The following is a 24,473-nucleotide window of genomic DNA, read 5'->3' as shown; positions in this document are numbered from 1 at the left end:
CAAAGCTCAGAAGAGAAGGAGCACCATATTGGAGAGCAGATTTTGCTGGAATTGTTTGTGGATGCCATGACCCACTGGTAGAGCCCCTGAGGTGTCAGAAAAGCAGAACCCCCCCCCCATAAGTGACCCCATTTTATAACCTACTCCCCAGAATGAATTAATCTAGAGATGCAGTAAGCACAGCTGTTTCATAGAGTTTTATACCGTTTAGCGGTGAAGAAAAAAAATTGTATTTTTACTATTAAAATGTTTTAGCCATAGATTTTACATTTTTACATGGGAAAATAGGTAAAAAAAAAAAGTAGCCCCTAAATTTGTCTCACAATTTTTGCAATATCCCATATGTGGCTGTGCAGTACTGTTTGGCAACACAGCAGGACTGAGGAAGGAAGGAGCGCTATTTGACTATTGGAGCACAGATTTTCCTAGAACAGTTTGCGGACTCCATTTGCAGAGCCGCTAAGTGCCAGAACAGCAGAATCCCCTCTGAATTGATCCCACTTTGGCAATGACACCTCTATGGGAATTCATCTACGGGTGTAGTAACATCCATCGATGATTTCCAGAAAAAAGCAAAGCAGTGGATATTTAAGAGCAAAAATTGCAAATATGCCACTGTAGTGCCCAATATATTGTGCCCAGATCGTGTCTCTGGAGACATCCACCCTGTAAATTGTCAAGAGAAGTCAGTTTAAAAACGTGGTGCCATGTTGAAGATTTTAAAGCAGTCAGTGAGGCATAAGGCTGGTAATGATGGGCAATAATAGCGGGTATTACGCCTCATTCCTCTCTTGGTACATACACATCTTCTCTGCGGTTCTTTCTTGTTTCTGTTGCTGGAATGAGTGCAATAAAATGTCGCTCAGTGACTCTTGAAATCTTCAGATTCTAAATGATGAGCGGGGCCAACATTTGCAAAAACAAGATTATTAATGACATTTTCCTGATAATCAAGGAAAGTATCTGAATTTCCTGCTTTTTTTGTATAACATAATTATATGTGGCCACCTGAAACAAGTAAATGACTAAGTTTTTATACCAGGTATATGATTTTCTTGATACCTGGTATGGCTGTAGAACCTGGTCTGCAAGGTCCACTGACACAGGTTTTCGCTTTGGAGTAGTGGATCCTAGTTCTACAATAGCCCTTTCTGCATCTGTGTGGCTCAAGCTGAGGATAAAAATATCTTTCTTATCCTTATACTTGAGGGCAAGCAGCTCTCCATTGCGTACAGCCCCTGGCTGCCCCTTTTGGAACTTTTTGTTGACCAATGATTCCAGAAACCCCTGACTGTTTTTACAAATGGTCCCACAAGCTCCTATGTTGAGTTCAACGAGACTTTTAAATAGGGGTATGCTGTTGTAATAATTGTTTACATACAGGTAACAACAGCCTTTTTGTAAAAATAGACATATCAGCTGCCAAGCGATTTTTCCAGATGTTCCCAGATAAGTAGGACATGTTGGAGTTTTTAGTTGGCTATCTTTCTCCTCTTGAATGCGAAAAGCTGGAAGTATATACGGTTGAACTCTCGCACATTTTATAGCTTTATTCAGAACCTTGCCCTCTTAAATGGAATAAATTGCTTGAGGTGCAGTCTTCCTTTGAATTTTACGCGGTAGAAATGTTTTGTGTTGGGGTGTAAAGCCTTAAGAACTTTTCTGTCAACTCTTCGATGAGAAGTCTGATTTTATATAGTTTGGCATGTTCTCGGGTATTTCTGGGCAGGCCTTAAAATAACAAAATCTCATAAGCATCTCATAGCGGGGTCTAGGAAGAACGCCAGAAAGAAGGGGTGGCTTGAACATGGCAATTGGACCAGTAAGACCAAATGATTGTTTTTTTGACAAGTCTCATGGCAAATCTAATGTAAAAAACCTTCGCACTCGAATAAGTAAATATGCAATGATTTTTAATGCAGTCCAACAGGTGATAATAATTGATCACAGTATACGGTCACCCCCCCAGCGTGGTGGAAGAACCTGTTCTAATACTTGATATTCTAATTGGGAAAAGTTATGTCCCGCTGTTATAAAGTGCAGCGGAATGGGTAGCAACAGATTTTTGCAACGTATTGTGGATTTGTGTTTCGAAATTCTATCCTTGATCGACTGAGTGGTCTCCCCCACGTGGATCAAACCACAAGGACATTTGATTAGATACACGACAGAGGCGGTGTCACAAGTGAAAAGACGTAGTTACTTACCGGTAACGGGATTTCTCAGAGCCCATGACCGCACCACGGAGAGAGGGGATCTGCCCTTCAAGGACAGGAAACCTACAGATAAAAAGGGCAGTACCTCTCTTCTGCATCAGTTGTTTACAGAGCACAGAGAGGACCCCCAGGTTAGTAACACAAATTTTAACATTTTTAAGAAGTTTACCAGACACACCTTGTGACTAAATATAGGTAATAATTAAATGTGCACACCCATGTGTGAAGGGAGGGAATGTACGGGTGCCGTCATGGGCTCTGAGAAATCCCGTTACCGGCACCACGGAGAGAATTGCAGAGAAGTGTCGTTTAGGGAGGGACCACCGCTTCCAGAACCCTTGTACCAAAGGTAAGGTCCGAAGAAGAGGTTAGATCCAGCCGGTAGTGCTTAAAGAATGTAGAAGGGGAAGACCAGGTTGCAGCTCTACATATCTGTTCAATTGAAGCACCGGCTTTCTCCGTCCAGGAGGCTGCCACTGCCCTAGTCGAGTGAGCCTTTAAATCCTCCGGGGCGTTCTCCCCGCTAGATGAGTATGCCAGGGAGATCGCGTCCCTTATCCACCTCGCCAGTGTGCCCTTGGAAGCTTTCTGTCCCTTCCGAGGACCCTGGAAGCACACAAAAAAAAGAGACCTGTCCTTCCTATACTCCTTTGTGGCCTCTAAGTACTGGATAATGCACCTTCTGTTTTTGGGATTCCAGCAAAAGGAAGGGAGGGTGACCTCCTGCAATCTATGGAAGTGTGATCCCACCTTAGGAAGGTATGCTGGGTCAGTCCTAAGTGTCACCCTGTCCTCTAGAATTTGCGTAAAGGGGGGCCCTGCTGATAAGGCTTGTATGTCGCTAACTCTACGTGCCGATGTGAGGGCTACTAAGAGAGATGTCTTAAGAGATCGGACTTTTAGAGATGCATCCGCTAACTGTTCAAAGGGATGTTTGGTTAGGGCTAAAAGAACTAAATTTAAGTCCCAAGGAGGAGTATTACGGGAGGGGATGGGCCTAGACCTGTGTGATGCCTTGATGAACCTAGAAATCCACCTATTTCTGGCCAGGTAAAAGTTGTATAGAGCTCCTAGTGCTGCCACCTGAACCTTTAGAGTGCTTGTGGCCAGACCCCGCTCAAACCCCTTTTGCAGGAACTCTTAAGATGGAAGCAATAGGGGCCTCCCCTAGTACCTTCGACCCAGCAAATGAAATTTTTTCCAGGTTTTACCGTAAAGTCTGGTGGTTATGGGTTTCCTACGCTGAAGTAGAGTGGAGATTAAATTTGGGGAAAACCCTCTATCCCTTAATAGCGCCCTCTCAAAATCCAGGCTGTTAAGTGTAGATTTGCTACCTGAGGGTGGAGGATCGGTCCCTGGAAAAGGAGATCCGGAATCTCCGGAAGAACCCAGGGGTCGGAGGTGGACATTATCCTCAGCAAGGAAAACCAGGGCCTCTCCGGCCAGAAGGGGGCTATCAGAATTATGTTTGCCTGGTCTTCCCTGACTTTCCTCAGAACCGCCGGAATCAGAGCGATCGGAGGAAAGGCATAGGCTAGCTGGTGGTTCCATGGGATTGAGAAGGCATCTAATGCCGCTGGGTTCCCCTTGGGGCTGATTGAGCAGAATATGTCCACTTTTTTGTTCTGCCAGTTGGCGAATAGGTCTATGGAAGGGTTCCCCCAAAATTCCGTGAGTTGGTTGAACACCAACTGATTCAGCTTCCATTCGCCCTGTCTCAGCTGGGTCCTGCTCAGGAAGTCTGCTGTGATATTTTCTGTTCCTTTTATGTGGAGTGCAGACAGGGACTCCAAATTGTTCTCTGCTACCTGGAGGATGGATTTTAACACCTGTAGTAGAGAATGGGCCGGGTCCCCCCCCCCCCCCGGCGATTTAAATATGCCATTACTACTTTGTTGTCTGAAGAAACCCTTACATGGTGTCCCCGTAGGGTGTTTCGGAATTTTGAGACAGCGAATTTTACTGCCAGAAGTTCCTTCATGTTGGAAAATACCCCTTCCAAATCCTCTGACCAGACCCTCTGAGCTATTTGGTTGTTTAGGTGAGCCCTCCACCCCCTGGGGCTTGCATCTGTAGTTAGGACCTGCGACGCTGAGATTGTCCATGGAACGCCTCTGGTTAAATTGTCCACCTCCGTCCACCATGTTAGGGAAAGCAAGGTTTTTGATGACAAAATTAGCCGACCTTCTAAGCGCCCTTTTAGTGACTTTTCTGCCCCCAAGGACCCCCGGGATACAAGCAGTCAGGGAACCTAGAAGGGACATTGCTCCCCGCAGAGTCAGAGGGATGGTCTTTCACATGAGATATCCGGGCTATCATGTTCTGGATTTTCCCTGCCGGGAGGCGGCATTCCTGATTCCTTGAATCTAATAGGATACCTAGATATTCTTGCACTTGATCCGGCTCCAACCTGGACTTTCTTAGGTTCAGAAGCCAGCCTAAATTCGTCAAGGAACTCATGAGCCTTGCTAGATGGTCCTTGCAATGGCTGAACGAGTTGCCTACTATTAGCAGATCGTCCAGGTACGGGGTGATGAGGATGTTTTGCTCCCTCAGATGGGCCATTACCTCTGCCACTATTTTTGTGAAAACCCTTGGGGCTATCGCTAGACCGAAGGGGAGGGCCAGATACTGGTAGTGTTTGACTATTCCTTTCAGCGATATTGCTACTCTCAGGAATTTCTGGTAGTCTCTGCGTATGGGGATGTGATAATAGGCATCCTTGAGATCCAGGACAGCCATAAAACAGTCTGGGAACAATAATTTCACTGACGATTTTATCGACTCCATCTTGAAGGTTTGCACTTTTAGAAATTTGTTCAATTTTTTCAGGTTTACAATTGTCCTTAATGTCCCGTCTGTTTTTTTCCTGAGGAACAGAGGGGAGTAGAATCCTTCGCCTTCCTCCTGTGCAGGGACTTCCTGAAGGACTGCTTTCTCTATTAGGCCTAGAATTTCCTGTTCTAGTGCTAGTTGTTCTACCCCTGATGACCTCATGGGGGTTATGATAAAGTTCGGACGGGGAATGGAGTGGAACTGGAATTTTAGTCCTGTTTTTATCAGGTCTAAAATCCAAGGGCTGTTTGATATTTTTTCCCAGGCTGGGAGGAAAAGAAGAAGCCCCCCCCCCCCCACCACACCACACACCTGGGGCAGACTCTCATTGGGCGGGCTTCCTGTTATCACTGGGGGGGGCCTCTTAAACATAAACCCTTTGGCCTTTTTCTTCCTATCCTCCTACCTATCCTGATCTTTGGGGGATTTCCTGCGCATAAATTTCCTGCTCCGAAAGGACTTCCTGTATGAAGTACCGGAGAGGACCGGAAGAGTTTCTTGTTATCCCCAGCTTAGTCAAGGATATCATCCAGAGTAGATCCAAATAGGAATTTCCCCTTGCAAGGAATGGAACGCAGTCTAGATTTGGTTTGGAGGTCACCTGGCCAGCATTTAAGCCAGAGGGTCCGCCTGGCTGCGTTAGAGAAGCTCGCAGCCCTGGCTGCCAGTCTGACGGAATTGGCTGAAGCGTCAGCCAAAAAAGCTGCTGCGCCTTTCATTACTGGGATGGAGCCTAGTATATCATCCCTTGACGTTTTGTTTCTAAGTTGCACCTCTAGCTGATCTAGCCAGACCATTAAACATCTGTCTGTACATGTGGCTGCCACTGCGGGTTTTAACCCTCTTCCTGCCGCCTCCCAAGCTCCTTTCAGGAAGGAGTCCGCTTTTTTGTCCATTGGGTCTTTTAGCACCCCCATGTCTTCAAATGACAGGGAAAATTTTTTAGAGGCTTTAGGTATTGCAATGTCTAACTTTGGCGCCTTCCCCCAGAATGAGCACACCGGGTCCTCAAAGGGACATTTTCTCTTAGGGGACAACAAACCCTTCCTTTCCGGCTTTTTCCATTCTCTCTTAATCAGGGAGTGGACTTTATCATTGAGAGGAAAAGATCTTTTCCTCTGTTCCAGGCCACTAAACATCATATCCTGGACTGATTTCTAAGGGCGAGGATCTACCAACCCCATAGTGGACCTGACTGCCTTAATAAATTATCCGTACCCTCTATAGGGAAACAGCTACGATCCCCACCCTCAGAAGATGACGAGTACGACGATAAACAGGACGAATCTGAGTCTACCACCTCCCCGTCCGAACTGCTAGATCCTGATACAGGGGATAGATTCCTGTTTTTTTCTCGTTTCTTTTCCCCCCTTCTGCAGGGACTTGAAGGTATCCTCGACCTTGGATTTAATCAGGGATCTGAGCTCTGAGGCGGACTTAGGGGTCTCCTCACAAATTGTTTGTTCAATGCACGAGTTGCATAGTCTCTTTTGCCATCGCCCCCCCCCCCCCCCAAACGCTTCCTTCTGCTGGGCAAACCGTCCCCCGGTTTCCCACGCGCGCATACAAGCGTGCCGCTCCCAGAGGGCATCGCGGCGCGCGTCACTTCCGGTGCGCGCGGCCAGCCCGCCGACACCCTGTGGTGCATTGCGGCTCGCGTCAGAGGGGAGGCGTCCAGCGGCCGCGAGCGCCCTGACACGTCGACTCCTCAGACATCAGGGAGGCGTTCGGCGCACGCGCTCCGCAATGGTCCCCGGAAGGCCAGGCATACTCACCGACCTGGGCCCCGGAAGGCCAGGCATACTCACCGACCTGGGCCCCGGAAGGCCAGGCATACTCACCGACCTGGGCCCCGGAAGGCCAGGCATACTCACCGACCTGGGCCCCGGAAGGCCAGGCATACTCACCGACCTGGGCCCCGGAAGGCCAGGCATACTCACCGACCTGGGCCCCGACACCACTGGAGAACGCGGCGGCTCCAATCTTCTCCTGCACTGCGTCTCCCTGCCACCCTAGAGGCCCACTGACCCCAGCAGTGGCGCTACAGGAAACCGCACCAGCCGAGGCAGGAAACCCCCGCTACCTGAACCGGTCTGGCCGGGCCTGGCAAATACGTATTGTTCTTCTTTTCTTTTTCCTTTCCTTTTCCTTTTGTTCCTTCTTCTCCTGTAGGTCCTAGTCAAGGACAGGAAACAAACTGATGCGGGAGAGAGGTACTGCCCTTCTTATCTGTGTTTCCTGTCCTTGAAGGGCGGATCCCCTCTCTCCGTGGTGCAGTCATGGGGGAAGGAGAATTTTTTTTTATTAAATACTTTTTGCCCGTCTGTGGATGGTGAACCAAATTGCCTCTTAAGTTGTTACATTGTCTACACTGGAGGCATGGGAACGTTCCCATTTTGGGGTTTTGTATGAACCTTTGTTGTGGTCCCTGTCGCTTTGTGCCTATGTCGGCCCGTACTAATGAGTCCTTTAAATTGGGTGCGCTCTTGAAACATGGTAAGAACGGCTTCTGGAAAGCGGTGATTTTGGTGTAACCTGTCCCTAATATGTTCCAAAGCTTATGTATGGCCTTATGGAGGATGTACACATACAGATGGCAGGTATAGACAAATGGAATTCGGTCTAGGGTGGTGGTGCGGTTAGATGGTGAATCGGTCTCTAGTTGTTGTAAGATGGTTGGGGGATACCCTCTTTCCAGATATTTATCCCTCATCTCCTGAGTCCTTATTTGTCTCAGTGGTTCACTGGTGACTATTCTGTTGACCCTCTGGAATTGTGATTTAGAAATTGAGATTTTCATAGCCCTAGGATGGTTGCTGGAGAAATCATGGCAAATCTAAGTACTAAAATTGTTTTCTTCATTTCAGGAAGATTAGTTAGTGTCCATAAATTTGACCTAGTGTGTTTGGGGTCATTGTCCTGTTGAAAAATAAATGATGGCCCAACTAAACGCAAATCGGATGGAATAGCATGCCGCTGCAAGATGCTGTGGTAGCCATCTGGTTCAGTATGCCTTCAATTTTGAATAAATCCCCAACAGTGTCACCAGCAAAACTCCCCCACACCATCACACCTCCTCCTCCATGCTTCACGGTGGGAACCAGGCATGTAGAGTCCATCCGTTCACCTTTTCTGGTCGCACAAAGACACGGTGGTAGGAACCAAAGATCTCAAATTTGGACTCATCAGACCAAACCACAGATTTCCACTGGTCTAATGTCCATTCCTTGTGTTCTTTAGCTCAAACAAGTCTCTTCTGCTTGTTGCCTGTCCTTAGCAGTGGTTTCCTAGCAGCTATTTTACCATGAAGGCCTGCTGCACAAAGTCTCCTCTTAACAGTTGTTGAAGAGATGTGTCTGCTGCTAGAACTGTGTGGCATTGACCTGGTCTCTAATCTGAGCTGCTTTTAACCTGTGATTTCTGAGGCTGGTGACTCGGATAAACTTATCCTCAGAAGTAGAGGTGACTCTTGGTCTTCCTTTCCTGGGGCAATCCTCATGTGAGCCAGTTTCTTTGTAGCGCTTGATGGTTTTTGCAACTGCACTTGGGGACACTTTCAAAGTTTTCCCAATTTTTCGCACTGACTGACCTTCATTTCTTAAAGTAATGATGGCCACTCATTTTTTTTTTTACTTAGAATTTGTATTATGGCAAGAAAAAAGCAGCTAACAGTCTATTCAGTAGGACTATCAGCTGTGTATCCACCAGACTTCAGCACAACACAACTGATGGTCCCAACCCCATTTATAAGGCAAGAAATCCCACTTATTAAACCTGACAGGGCACACCTCTGAAATGAAAACCATTTCCGGTGACTACCTCATGAAGCTCATCAAGAGAATGCCAAGAGTGTGCAAAGCAGTCATCAAAGCAAAATGGGGCTACTTTGAAGAACCTAGAATATAAGACATATTTTCAGTTGTTTCACACTTTTTTGTTAAGTATATAATTCCACATGTGTTAATTCATAGTTTTGATGCCTTCAGTGTGAATGTACAATTTTCAAAGTCATGAAAATACAGAAAAATCTTTAAATGAGAAGGTGTGTCCGAACTTTTGGTCTGTACTGTACATTTGTTTGGAGGAAAATATGTTCTAGCAAACTGTCGAACAAATTACAAAAATTAACTGGTCCAAAATCTTCCACCTTCACATTTAAAGCAGGAATGGCATTAAAATGAGGGATGAAAGGTGTAGCCGAATTCAAAGCCTCCCATCTGGGAAATGCTACATCATGTGGCAAAGCCCCTAAGGGTCATGTGGCATGCGCCAGTTCACTAGTACTAGGGACAGCGCTTGTAATGGGCATTGTTCCATGATTTGGAGACGTTTCTCCAGTAGCGCTATTTGCCTCTCTTGTACTGGTCCTTGTCATTTTTTAGGATGGACCAGAATGACTGCTCATTTCTGAGCTATTACGGTCGCTGAAACGAAAGCCCCGAAAATCCTCCTCACCATCTGACATTACACTTTCTTCACTGTCAAAACATAAAAGGGCATACCTCTCCTCTCCAGTATAAGACTGACGTGCCATTTTATTACTTTTTATATATAAATGTATACTCTACAGCAGGGGTCTCAAACACGCGGCCCGCGGGCCGCATGCGGCCCCTCCGGTTGCTTCTTGCAGCCCGCAGGAACATAGACCCCGTAACCATCGCAGCTCTCTCCAGCAGCCGCCATCAGTGCTGTAATGCAGTGTATTACCGCGCACAGACCGGCTCTTTGCACAGCAATTCCAGTGCCAGCCGCCGGCCTATCAGAGGCCAGCAGCTGACATCTGCGTCCCAGCGCAGCGGCGTATGACGTCACTGCCATGCGCAGATGTCAGCTGCTGGCCTCTGATAGGCCGGCGGCTGGCACTGGTATTGCAGTGCAGAGAGCCGTTCTCTGCGCGGCAAAACATTGCACTACAGCGCTGATGTCGGCGGCTGCTGGAGAGAGCCGCGATCGATACGGGGTCTGTGCCTGCGGGCCACAGGTGTTCAAAGGACGCCGAGGGAATGGAGGACAGGTAAGAATCTTTTTTTTTTTGTTTCTCTGTCATGTGAAATACAGCACCGGGGACCTGTGCGCAGTATTGGGGGGGGGGGGTGTGACCCTGTGCGCAGTATGGGGGGGGGGAGACTTATCTGCAAGATAAGGACCAGGATGGGGGACCATGTCTGCAATATGGGGGGACCTGGATGGGAGACCATGTCTGCAATATGGGGGGACCTGGATGGGAGACCATGTCTGCAATATGGGGGGACCTGGATGGGAGACCATGTCTGCAATATGGGGGGACCTGGATGGGAGACCATGTCTGCAATATGGGGGGACCTGGATGGGAGACCATGTCTGCAATATGGGGGACCTGGATGGGAGACCATGTCTGCAAGATGAGGACCAGTTCAAAAGAAAATAAAATGGTATCACTAAAAATGTCACTTTGTCATGCAAATAATGCGGCCCCCCAAATTAAATGTTTTTCCGTGTGCGGACCATATGCCCAGGTGAGTTTGAGACCCCTGCTCTACAGTATTATATTTTAGTCAAAAATACATTCCCATCAAATTATGTATATAGTATTTGTGTAAATTAGTACAAAAATGAACAAATTGATTAAAGCAACTGATTATTGTAGTTAATTGACTAACGTTACTAATTGATTAACGTAACTGATTGATTAGTCAAACAATTGATGGAACTACTAATAATTGATTGGTAAAACAATTGCGATCAACCCTAACGATTTATTTTAATTTTAAGAATATAAATATATTAAACAATCTCATTTATCTAATCAACTTATAGTATACTAAACACCTACCCTGTCTAACCCCATATCCAAACTAATAAACTTATGGGACTAATTGGGAAAGGGGGGGAATTTATTTATTTGCCTGTGTTTTTACAATAGGACAAGATTGCTCACTGACAGAACATTAGGAGAAACAGTGTTTTATATGAGGCAAATCACTCAGGAAAGTTTGTTACTACAACAAACTGGTCTGGTATGATGGTGACGGTATCAGGACCTGAACCAATCAGGTTTCGATGAGGTCAGGGGTCACAGCTAGCATTCAGCAGGTACAGTTGTGCGCAAAAGTTTACATACCCCGGCAGAATTTTTGCTTTCTTGGCCTTGTTTCAGAGAATATGAATGATAAAAAAAAAAACTTTTTCTCCACTCATGGTTATTGGTTGGGTGAAGCCTTTTGTTGTCAAACTTCTGTGTTTTCTCTTTTTAAATCTTAATGACACCCAAAATCATCCAAATGACCCTGATCAAAAGTTCACATACCCCAGTTCTACATCAATGACAGCTTGAAGTCTTTTGTGGTAGCTGTGGATGAGGTCCTTTAAGTTTCTCAGATGGTAAAGCTGCTTATTCTTCTTGGCAAAAAGCCTCCAGTTCCTGTAAATTCCTGGGCAGCCTAGCATGAACTGCGCGCTTGAGATCTCCCCAGAGTGGCTCAATGATATTGAGGTCAGGAGACTGAGATGGCCATTTCAGAACCTTCACTTTGTTCTGCTGTAGCCAATGACAGGTCCACTTAGCCTTATGTTTTGGACCATTGTCAGGTTGGAACGTCCAAGTAAGTCCCATGCGCAGTTTCCGGGCTGATGAGTGCAAATTTGCCTCCAGTATTTGATGATAACGTGCTGCATTCATCTTTCCTTCAACTTTTACCAAGTTTCCTGTGCCTTTGTAGCTCACACATCCCCAAAACATCAGCGGTCCACCTCCGTGCTTTACTGTAGGAATGGTACTCCTTTCATCATAGGCCTTGTTGACCTCTCTCCAAATGAAATGTTTATGGTTGTGGCCAAAAAGTTCAGTTTTGGTCTCATCACTCCAAATTACCTTGTTCCAGACGTTTTGAGGCTGGTCTCTGTGCTGTTTGGCATATTGTAGGCGAGATACTTTGTGGCATTTGCGCAGTAATGGCTTTCTTCTGGCGACTCGACCATGCAGCCCATTTTTCTTCAAGTGCCTCTTTATTGTGCATCTTGAAACAGCCACACCGCTAGTTTTCAAAGAGTCCTGAATTTCAGCTGATGTTATTTGTGGGTTTTTCTTTGCATCCCGAACAATTTTCCTGACAGTTGTGGCCGAAATCTGTGTTGGTCTACCGGACCGTGGTTTGGTTTTTACAGAGCCCCTGATTTTCCATTTGTTAATCACAGTTTGAACGCTGCTGACTGGCATTAACAATTCCTTGGATATCTTTATTGTATCCCTTCCCTGTGTTATACAGTTCAACTACCTTTTCCCGTAGATCCGTTGACAATTCTTTCCCCATGACTCACAATCCAGAAACGTCAGTGGCTGGATGAAAGATGCAAGAGTCTGTCTGGATCCCAGAAACTCACTCAGCTTTTATGCACACGCACGGATTACAAGCAAACAGTTCACAAGTGAGGATGTTACCTTTAGTAGCCATTCAAACCCATTTGGGTCAAATTCTGAGCATGTTATCAGGCCAAAATCACCAGGGTATGTGAACTTTTGATCAAGGTCATTTGGATATTTTTGGCTGTCATTAAGATTTAAAAAGAGAAAACACAGTAGTTGGACAATAAATGGATTCACCCAACAAATAACCATGAGTGGAGAAAAAGATTTTTTGTTATCATTCATATTCTCTGAAACAAGGCCAAGAAAGCAAAAATTCTGCCGGGGTATGTAAACTTTTGAGCACAACTGTATGTGGGGGTCCCAATCTCAGCAACACTGTTGAACGTAGACAAACATCGGTGCTGCACAAAGCCCAGCAAGCGCTGTCGCTTATCTACTGTAGGGAAGCAGTTAATGTCCAAGTCTGATCCACAAAACAGATAACATTTGGGGCATGATTTGAGTGTCATGTACCGGAAATGGATCCGTTTATAAAATGTATGCATGTAGCCTTATAATGATCACTGGGTGCGATAAATAGTGTTCTCCTTTTAACATTTGAGTGGTTACAGGGCCTCTGTGATATGCAAATAGGGTAAAGGAAACCATTACATCCAAATTTGAGCTCCAAATGACGATCTTTCCCTTTTGAGCTGTGCGCCCAAAAACTGGTGCATGACAATATATATTTCCACACACAGGAGAAACTGTGGGGTATAGTTTCTAATATTACTCCTATTGAAAGTGAAAAAAATTGGCAATAACAGCATTTATTTATTCATTCCAGTCCAGGATTAGAGTGGGGAGAAGCAGGCCAGGGACCGCACTGGACTAGGCAGGGTTTCCATGGTTTGGAGATGTACACCCATTAGATCCTTTTAGAGGCAGGGCCAAATACTTGCCTATTAGCAATAGGTGTCACAAAACCATTGCAGTATTATATTATGCCAGTAATCAAGCCCTAGTATTACACAAACTGACACTGTAAGGGTATGTGCACATATTCACGATTTTAAGCAGAAATTGAGCGCTTTTGCCTCTCCCTGGCAGAAAAAAAACGCATGCGGATTTACATGCGTTTTTGATGCGTTTTTCTAAGCGTTTTTGTACATCAATGAATTCTTTTTGGAGATAAAGTTATTTGGTGGGATATTGCTTAAGCCCTTGGATTACCATAAGAACTGGGGTGAGTATATTGGTTCATTTAAATGATTTAAGAATGGGTCTGTTGTATTTCAAATAAATTGTTTACACTGTGTCTGTGTGTTTCTTTACTTTAAAGTTTGGTCATGAAAAGGTCTGATTGACACTTTGACATCAATAAAACAAAAGAGCTGAGTGTCAGCTAGTCCCATTCACCCAATCTTCATTAGCATTTTTATTCATGTAATTTATGTGGCTGCTGTGAGCTGTTTTTTTTAGCCTGGGAAGCTGCCATTGGGCAAACATGGTCCCTGGCCATTAAATAACATCTCACAGCTGGTTCGTTAGCCGCTATGTTCCCCCCACCCCCGATCAGCACTCTGCAGCACTTTGGACCCAACATATTTATGTTGCGTCCAAAACGCGGTGTTCTAATGCTGCATTTTTGTTGTCGGTACATGTGAATCTACCGCATGTAATGACACTTCAAATTGGTCAAAACTCTGCAGCGGAGACTAGCGTGTCCGCTACAGTAATTGACATGCTGTGGGTGAGTTTGGGTACGTGGCCACGATCAGGAGCCACTGCAGGTTTGACGCTGCGTGTTTATACAGCGTCAAACCCGCAGCGTCCAGATGTTACAACATAGTGAATGGGATCTCTAGAAATCCCACGTCCACTATGCGTGCAACAGAGGTTGCGAATCACCCGTGGACACTGACAAGAGGCGCGTCTTTCAGGACCACAGCATGTCAAATTCTCTTGTGAAATCGCTAGTCTCCACAACAGAAATTTGACCACTAAAATGTATTGAATGCGGTAAATCCATGTAAATCAGTGAACACATGTGGATTTACCAGCGTTCAATAGAATGCAACGTTTGCGTCCAAAGCGGTGCTACGTCTGAATTATGGGCACAGAGCCTAAAATGAAAAAAAAATTGCATTGGCTCCCGCGTCATTTTTAGAACAAGCAGAGGGGAAACAGACCGCTGGGGGCTGATATTAATAGCCGCAGAAGGGGCCAATAGCCAACAATGTTCCCTGGCTATTAATATCAGCCAACAGCTGTTGTTTAGCCTTTACTGGCTAGATTACATGGGGACCCCAGAAAAAAATTAAAGTGGGATCCCCAATAAAATCTAACCAGCAAAGGCTAAACTAGACAGCTGTGGGCTAATATTAATAGCCAGGGAAGGGGCCTTGAATACTAGCCCCCTCCGCCGTTATTAATATCACCCCTCAGTAGACCCAGAAATGGCGCATCCATAAGATGCGCCAAATCTCGCGCTTAATCTCGCTCTTCCCACTGCCCTGTAGTGGTGGCAGTGGGGTAATGGGGTTGGGGTTCACGTCAGCCTTGTATAGGTGGCTGATGTGAAGCCCAGGTTAGTAATGGAGGGAGTCTATAAGATGCCCCCATTACTAACCACGTAGTAAAATAGTCGCCGCTTTTTCAATAAAAGACACGGCCAGAATAAAGTTTTTTGAAGAAATAAAACACACAATTTCTTTTTACTACACGCCTCCGTAAAGCCCTCGATCTCCTGAAAAAATGTAAAATAACAAACAACCGTGTCCGCCCTCAAAGACGCAGTCCACGATCACCACCGAGTGTCCCACGACGATCCGGGTCACTTCTACAGCTGTGACATCAGAAATCACTGATGTCACAGCTGTAGAATACAGCACTGTATATTGATGGCGTGATTTTACACCCCCTCTGTCAGTATACAGGCTGCAGGAGGTCACTGGGGTTCATCAGTTGAAGATCAGCTGATGAACCCCGGTGAGCTAAACACTGTGGAAACATTCTTGCGAATGTTCCCAGAGTGAGCATCAGCTGATCTGTCACGAGACTGAACAGCTGATTACCGGCATCAGCTGATCAGTGACGTCACCGCAGGTCCTGGTAGTACACTGCAGGGTGCGAGCCCGCGCCCTGCAGCGTACCGCTGGCAGCCGGAGAGACAGCATCGCCGCCGGGAACCAGAAGGACACCGGGGGCTGCCGGACAGGTGAGTATACAGGTTTTTTTTTTGGTTTTTTTTACTACCACGGGCTGGGAAGAGCAGACTGCTGCTCCTCCCATCCACGTTGTTCTGGCTGTTATCAGCGAGAGCAGCGGTCAGATGAGAGGAGTAGCAGCCACCTCTCCCGACCCGGGCACCACCCGCAGCGCGATTCCTCGGAGGTTTCGCGCCTATTGATTTTCATTGAAACGCAGCAATTCCGCAGGTATAGATATTCTACCTGTGGGTTTGCTGCGATTCAATGCAAGTCGATGGGCATGAATTCGAGGCGGAATCGCGCTAGAAATGGTCCTGCTGCAATTTTTGCCACAAAGCGAATCCGGAGCGGAAACTTCCACATCATGTGCACAGCACATCCGGATTTGCATTGCTATACATGGCAGACCTATTAACAAGCGGTTTTAATGCGTTTCTGCGACGGAAAAACCGCCGCGGAAACGCATTAAAACCACATCATGTGCACATAGCCTAAGAACTATACTTGATTGGTACTGGCATAAAGCAAATGACTGGTAGAAAAATTGGAGTAAAAAAGAAAAACACAAGGCAATGGAAATGTTAAAGAGTCATCATCAAAGTTACAAAGGGTTTGTAAAAACAAGCAACTTTGCAATTCACTTGTTATTAAAAATACTCGTCATTCTCTTTGAAGGAGGGATTTGTAATTTTCTTGTTCACAGCTTGTTGCCTGGGTCACAAGCTACCGCTGAAGTCTGGTCTGGCTGGCCTCATAGAAGGAGGGTAGTGTTTACAAGCTAGAGAGCAATAGAGCTTGTAAGAGCTGCTCTGAGGCTGACCTGATAGCTTAATCCAGCCAACAAACAAAGCAGCACACTGTAACGCTAAGTATGTAAACATGAAATATATGAAATTTGAATAGCACTACTGCAGTAGAAAATATAAATAAATGAGAAATCTTAGCGCATAAATTGGCCAATTCATGTGTACCTGGTAGCCACGTTAAGGTGTCTCTCTAAATACCAGGACCCTATCAATGTTAATACCTCTCTAAGAGAGGTGCACTGTTCAGACCAGAGATGCAATGTCGCTGGTCTGAACTGTCAGAGGTGGAGAGCATCACTCCCCAACAAGCAGGAAAGCCAGAGAATCAGTGCACTCCTATAGAAGAAGCTGAGAAAACCCCTTTAAAGAAGCACTTCCATCAAAGTTTGTACCCTCTTAATATATTGCAATAATCATATTATACAGCACTGTGTACTTACAATTACTCATTTTACCCTTCTAATTCTTCTCTTTTCTCTGCTCTATGTAAAAACAAAGTCTCTATTTCCTGCATGAGTCACACCCCTCTTCAACTCCAGACCCAGCTGCTCTGCTCCTCCCCCTGCCAAGGTCTTTTGCAGTGACTCATGAGTCATGCAGGGAAGCGAGACTTCCTGATTCTACATAGAGCTTAGAAGGATTCGGAAAGTCAGTTTTTAAATCACATCATGCCATAGAACTAATGGAAAATAGAAGAATTAACTGGTAGAAAGGCAAAATGAGCAATTGTAAGAACACAGCGCTATATAATATGATGACTGAAATAGATTAAGAGGATAAAAACTTTGATGGGAGGAGTGCTTCTTTAATTGCTGTAAGGGAGCCAACCCATTTAATATTCAATGTAAAAAGGGTTTGTGATTTATGTGATAAACATAATGCTGTACTTCCAAATGGGTATTAATCTTACCGGAATCTAGGAGACTTTCGACTAACTTCAAATTTCCTGTAGTGAGAGCATTCTTAAGAGAATCTTCTTTGCTGGCAGTGACCAACGTTGTATTGAGAGTCTGTGAATAGAATGAATAGTAATAGTCACTGTAGAAGTATATTAGCAACACACAAGACCGCCACTGGAGAAAATGCACACCCCAAACAATGGTCCTTACAGTTAGTTTCCAAGTGTATGCCCAATGCCACTCATGGAGGCAACGACTGGAAGGCTAACTACTGATGCAATCATCAAATAAGGTCTCCAACTCTTCTGCCACTAAGTAGTTTCTGAATCTCCTGCTATATCTTATTGAGTAAGGCTATGTGCCCACGTTGCAGAAATGAAGCAGAAAATTCCGCACGCGTTTATCGCGCGTTTTTAATAATGCGGAATTGCCTTGCGTTTTTTATGCATTGCTCAAGGCAATTCCGCTTGCGGAAACGCAAAATTAATTGACATGCTGCGGATTTTTGAACGCAGCATAAACGCTGCGGAAAAATCCGCAGCATGTGCATAGAACTTGCGGAATCCCCTTGGGGACCATGGGGAGCGGATTACCTAGCGTTTAACAAGCGTTTATGCTGCGGAAATTCCGCATCAAAAACGCTTGTAATCCGCAACGTGGGCACGCAGCCTTAGGGATCGCTTACTTGAGCAGATAAACATTTAAACCATGAGTGATCATAACTCATGACGAGCAAACGATGTCAGACAATTGTTTACACAAGACGAGAATCGTGAACGAAATAGCTGAACAGCCATCGTTCCACTTCTCCATATCACTGGTCTAATTGATGAAGAATCTCCATTTACATTAGCCAATCTTCAAAAGATGGAACGGATTTTTTTCATGCGCGATGAACGAGTGTTTGGACGCAGTGCTCAACGCATTTACATTACACAATCACCATGAACGATGGGTCGTTACCATTAGAAAGTGACAGGTTATCAGCCAGTGTCACCTCATTAATCAGACTTTTACAGCAGAGTGTATTAGATTTCCAATAAAAGACAAGATTGACCAATCAGGAACACTAAAATAAGCCGACATATTAACCAATATTTTATAATACAGGCAATCTAAGGAAAAAGTCTGGTGTAAAAAAAAACGTTTACACCAAAAAAGGCCAATAAATGTTGATAAATATTATATCCAAATATTATAATACAATCCTATACAGCGAGGAGACTGTACTAATAGGAATAATGCAAAAACCTTAGTTAAATCATGATTACACTCAAAATTCCAACAAAAACATGAAATACAGAGAAAGGCAGCATGATGCAGGATAAAGTATGGTGGCAAGCTGTAATGAGCTTAAGAATTCTTATTGTGAAAGTACAAATAGTTTTCAATATTTTTCCTCAATTCAGCATTTTCCAGTCCGGTGGATAAATTATGTATTTTGACGGATCGTTCTTTTACCAGGCAGGTCTGTGGAGTTGGAGTTGTGGAGTCAGTGTCCATTTTGGTGGAGTCTGAGTTGGTATAAAATAGACAGACTCCTAAAATATATAATAAATTGGGTACAGTAGTACAATGCGGTATGTGCTGTAAATGTATTCATAAGAATTTGGTAAGGTTATGAACTGTCCTATAAATGTCTGTTCTGTTCCTGATCTAAGGGTCTAGGCCTTTAGTTGGGATGAATCTGTCCTACACTATGTACATGCTCAGTAGTGAGGCCGTGCTGTGGAGTCAGGAGTCAGGGAAATTGAGGAGTCGCAGGACTCGACAGCCTGCTTTTACAAAACAGCAATACCTTGTGTATTCTTTTTATTTCTTTATTTTCAATTGGGGAAAGGGGGGCGATTTGAACTTTTATATTTTCACTTGCTTTGTGTTGTGCTCATCGTGGCCAGGGCCCGTCTCCTCCTCAGAGTGCTGTGCTCATCGTGGCCAGGGCCCGTCTCCTCCTCAGAGTGCTGTGCTCATCGTGGCCAGGGCCCGTCTCCTCCTCAGAGTGCTGTGCTCATCGTGGCCAGGGCCCGTCTCCTCCTCAGAGTGCTGTGCTCATCGTGGCCAGGGCCCGTCTCCTCCTCAGAGTGCTGTGCTCATCGTGGCCAGGGCCCGTCTCCTCCTCAGAGTGCTGTGCTCATCGTGGCCAGGGCCCGTCTCCTCCTCAGAGTGCTGTGCTCATCGTGGCCAGGGCCCGTCTCCTCCTCAGAGTGCTGTGCTCATCGTGGCCAGGGCCCGTCTCCTCCTCAGAGTGCTGTGCTCATCGTGGCCAGGGCCCGTCTCCTCCTCAGAGTGCTGTGCTCATCGTGGCCAGGGCCCGTCTCCTCCTCAGAGTGCTGTGCTCATCGTGGCCAGGGCCCGTCTCCTCCTCAGAGTGCTGTGCTCATCGTGGCCAGGGCCCGTCTCCTCCTCAGAGTGCTGTGCTCATCGTGGCCAGGGCCCGTCTCCTCCTCAGAGTGCTGTGCTCATCGTGGCCAGGGCCCGTCTCCTCCTCAGAGTGCTGTGCTCATCGTGGCCAGGGCCCGTCTCCTCCTCAGAGTGTTGTGCTCATCAGGACAATCTTCTGCAGCAGTTTCTCCCCAGAGTTAGTGAGACAGTGCTGCTGAGCTGACATTGCCATCATCTGTACTTCTAATGAGTACATTCAGATACCAATTCAGATGAAGGCTGGCAAACAGACTGGGAAAAAGCAGAGGTTTGGAAGCCACTTGCCTGAAATTTTTTACAACAGTGAAAAAATTGCCTAATAAAGTGATTTGCAAAGTTTCATAACTTTCCATATTGGACACAATTATAAAAAAATAAGTTGAGTTACTCTATAACAGCTATTTTTTAGAAAGCTAGTATAAAAGTGTCAGGGATTATGGTGCACACCATATTTGAGCAATAATGCATAACTTTTTCCTACTGTATGTATCTCCCTTTAAGGGAACCCAACATCAGGCTTTACCACTAGAAAGTATTAGTATTGATTTATCAGCCTAAACCTCTTTAAAAGGTTTGTCCCCTTTAAGAAGAGTTTTTCCTATTATCTACCCTGCCCAGTTCCAGCGCTGAGTGTCTGCATCTGCTTCCGATGTCGATAATCTGCAGACAACTGAGCTTAGTGGTCATGCCAGTATCAAAGCAACCAATCAGTGAGCTAATCAGCAGTCGCGGACCTCAGCTGTGTGCAGCACTGTCACCGGAACGTCTGAACTGCAGAGAACAATAGACACTGGAGCATCAGCAGAGACTCAGCTAGAACCCGGCAGAGGAAATCAAAAAATAAATTGAGCTTTAACTAGTAAAAATTTCTTGGAAAAATTCTTCTGAATGGAGACAACCCCTTTAACGATGCCTATATTATCCATAAACGCTAAATGTGTTTAAAAACTAAGTTTAATCATCTGTGTTATCTCTGCCTGCAACCAGCGAGCAAGTCAGGGACTGCTGTCAATCATTGCTACAGCATGCTGGGAGAATGCCCTCAGCGGTGCGACTGACATCCCGGAATGTGAAGGGAGCAGGAGAAAATGGACGACTTCTCCTCTCCCTGCACAAACCAGGATGGCAGAATATCATGCAAAGTACAGGAGCTTCCAGAGCGACTCCCGCAACGTGGAGGAGCCTCCAGAGCAAAGAATAATAGGTACCAATTGAATGACCCCATCTATACATGTAGGAAAATGTATTTCCCAGTCATACAGCTTCCAGGGACAGAAAAGGTCTGTCTCCTCCTGAGTTATGCTACATAAGGGCACATCCAAAGTAGTTCATAGGCACGGGCACAAGCCTTGGACACGACTGCTTAGATCAGCCACAAAACACATTGGTGAAGAGTCTATATAAAACTCTTGTACCCAACTTCTAAGAAATATCGAGGTGCATGTGGTTGTGGACCACAAGTAAGTATTTCTGTCACCTGCATTGAATTCAGCATTCTTTTTCCTCAGCAGCACAGAAAACATGGATGGTGGTTGTACAAAATACTAGGCAACATGTCAGGAACTGCTAATCAGAAAAGTCCCAAGCTTTAAGTAAGTAACGCTGCTGATCAATAATTCCATCACTTAGGAGTCTGAATCCTGAGGCCATTTAGTGTAGTTCCTAAATCCTGCACGGACTACTGCCTGCCAAAGGGATGAAAGGCACAACCACACGTAAATGTCGGCTTTCAATACGAGGAGGTCTGGGGACTTTCATATACAATATAAATGTAGTTACTGGAAGCCTGAGTGATTCACCACGGTTATGGTGCAGCATCAATGCCACGGTTTTATTTTTGAGCGGCCCTCTGCCCCGCACTGAAAGGGGGGCCATACATTCCTCATGTATAGTCATCCTATCTGGTGCCCTCCAATGGAGTCCACTGAGAGCGGCGGTCAGATCCTCCTGCCTACAAGATGGTCACTGGAGTGCAGTGGTGAGTCTGAGCTACGTCTCCCGGCCTGCTGTGTGGTGGAGGGGTGATGTAGACTTAAGCCATATTCTCACGTTCAGTATGTGGTCAGTATTATACATCAGTATTTGTAAGCCAAAACCAGGAGTGGGTGATAAATACAGAAGTGGGGACGTGTTTCTATTCTACTTTTCCTCTGATTGTAAGCCTAAGCCAGGGGTGGAACAAATACTGAGGTAAAAAAAAAGTCAGCAAATACTCAATGTGTACACATGGCCTTACCATTAATGGCACCCCAGAGGCCATGGTGGCAGCCATGTAGGAAGCAGGAGGAACTGAACCCCAGTGAGCCAGTCACTGCTGATGTGGGAATAAGGCTATGTGCCCACGATGCAGAAAATGTCTGCAGCATTTCTGCATCTCCCTGGCAGAAAAAAAAGCATGCGGATTGTACATGCGTTTTTCCTGCGGAATACATGCGGATTCACATGCGTTTCCGCATGCGGATTGACAAGCGCTCTCCAGGCGATTTTAGCATCACTTGGAAAGTGCTTGACAACTTGGTCACACTATATAAATCCATGCAAACAGCATGGATTTATATAGTGTGACCGTAAAATAATGGTTAAATAAAAAAATAAAGCTATACTTACCCTCCGATGGCCCGGCGTGTGCTGCCGCGTTCGTTCCTGGCTCGTTCCTGGCTGCCGGGATATCGCGAGACACTAAGCTGAAGGGCCTGCGGTCACATGATTGTGACGTCACCTCAGGTCCTTCAGTCTTGCACGCAAGCAGAGGGAAGGAGACCGGGGGCCGTCGGAAGGTGAATATAATCTTTATTTTTTATTTTATTCTTGTTTTTACAGCTTTTAATGGTACCTGGGTGTGGAGGAGAGTCTCATCTTCTCCACACTCGGGCACCATCCGCACATTAGACCGCGCCAATAACGCAAGTACAGATGCAGTCTTGCGGAATTTGCACGTTCTAATGCAAGTCAATGGCGGCGAAAACGCAGCGCTTCCGCAAAATTAATGGACATGCTGCGGATTTTTGAGCACAGCATGGGCATTGAAAGTGCGGAATTGCAGAGGGGACCATGGCAGAAGGCTTACCATGCGTTTACGCTGTGGAAATTTCCGCACCAAAAACGCATGAAATACGCATCGTGGGCACATAGCCTAAGAGTATGTGCCACAATCAGGAAATGCTGCGAGTGCAGCATCAAACCCGCAGCGTCCAGATGTTACAGCATAGTGGATGGATTTCTAGAAATCCCATGTCTACCATGCGTATCTGGGCACCTGCGGATCACCCGTGGAAACTGACATGAGGCACATCTTTCCAGACCGCACCATGTCCATTTCTCCATAGACCTAACCTCTATGAGGAGAGTCCGCAGGGGAAAAAAAATAAAAATAAATTGCGACGTTCATTTGCGCAGGCGGCTACAGATCGTGGGCACATACTGTAACTGTGTGCGCACCAGGAGGGAGGGAACGCAGGGAGGATTCTGTAACTCCCATGGAAGTGAATGGGGTTAGAGCCCAGCCCTCCAAGCTCCAGCACCCACTAGAACCATTTCCTTCAGCTTATGATACAGCAGACCTGGGCACACTGCAGCCACAGCTCTTGGCCTAATCCTGTTTCACCAAGATGTTACATTTCAAGTTTTTTGTTTTTGTTAAAAAAACAAACAAAAAAAACAACAATCAACTTTTCCCCGCACCAAGTCAATGGGGCATAAGACACCCATGGGAAACGTTATCGGATTTGATGACGACTCAATGTGCCCTCACAGCCCGTCAGAGTCCACCTAGTGAAGCCCCCAGCACAGACAGGCTATGTACCTTGCTCAGCTCCCCATGGTCGCCCAGGTCCCACGGGTCATCACTATCGCTGCTCTCTCCGCCCCCGGGGACCGCATGATAGCTACACGCCGCCATCTTCTCCGCGTCTCTTGCTTTCCTTCTCTGCCGACGTCTTCACGTGATACAAGGAAGATTGCGCCCCCTGGCGGCTGCTCCCGTGGTACAAGGAGAGGCGGCAGCAATGTCTCCTGGGAGCAGCCCGTCGGGTTTATTCTAGTCACGTCGTATCGTGTCTCATATGCTCAGTCTCCATAGACACCAGTTCTGATAAAGCGTTTTCTGTGGAGCTGTGGTGACATCTTCATGCACTAGAGAGGCGTGTGTTCAGTGGCTCTCCAGATGACTGCTGTACAAGCCATTTTGTAGTTGCCATGTGCCCTGTTGTAGAGCCCAGCTGCCCTTTGGTCCTCCATAGACATGCCTGACACTGCTCCTGTAGGAGGCGCCCCATTGTGTACTACTACATGTAAGGCCCTGTTCACACTGCATCTATGGCTGCTAGGGGCGTTGTCTGGCTCCCATGTTTTGGCACAGTAGGATCCTTTTGCCAGGAGGCCCTAATAAATGATTTGCAATTTTATTGTCACTTTTCTTTTTTCTGTCTTGTGGCATTCGGTGCCTTTTTTTTGCCCAAAATTCATCATAATGTCGCCCAGAACGTGGTTCGTGAATTGTGCTCCAAAACAAAACGTGCTCTGTATTTTAGTCTTCAGCCTTTTTTACAATCTTTTAGTACAAGAAGTAGCAGGTTTTGCAAAATGGTGCAACAATTGTGCCACCATATCTGGGGTACATGAAGTGACTCCTGGGGGGACTGGAGTACATTGGAGACGTGAGGAAACTTTTAGAAAAGTCGCAAATAGTGGAAGGCTATGTGCCCACGATGCAGAAATGCTCCGGATTTTTTCTGCATCTCCCTGGCAGGAAAAACGCATGC

General features: G+C 45.9%; 1 protein-coding gene across 1 annotated transcript in view; it reads right to left on the bottom strand.

Annotated features, from left to right (window-relative positions):
* Nucleotides 1-23,655, bottom strand: part of ASZ1 (ankyrin repeat, SAM and basic leucine zipper domain containing 1) — a 135,813-nt gene extending 112,158 nt beyond the window's left edge. The window contains exons 1-2 of the mRNA XM_073650706.1: nt 23,516-23,655; nt 17,304-17,403 (exon numbers count right to left, since the gene is read on the bottom strand). Of these exons, the coding sequence (XP_073506807.1) occupies nt 17,304-17,403; nt 23,516-23,611 (196 nt within the window). The 5' untranslated portion in view covers nt 23,612-23,655. The remainder of the gene's footprint in view (nt 1-17,303; nt 17,404-23,515) is intronic.
* Between the last annotated feature and the right edge of the window lie 818 nt (nt 23,656-24,473).

This window comes from Phyllobates terribilis, unplaced genomic scaffold (assembly GCF_046119375.1).
Source record: "Phyllobates terribilis strain yellow unplaced genomic scaffold, ASM4611937v1 Scaffold_11__3_contigs__length_659146591, whole genome shotgun sequence".
Lineage (NCBI taxonomy): Eukaryota > Metazoa > Chordata > Amphibia > Anura > Dendrobatidae > Phyllobates > Phyllobates terribilis.
This window is presented reverse-complemented; position numbering and strand designations above follow the sequence as displayed.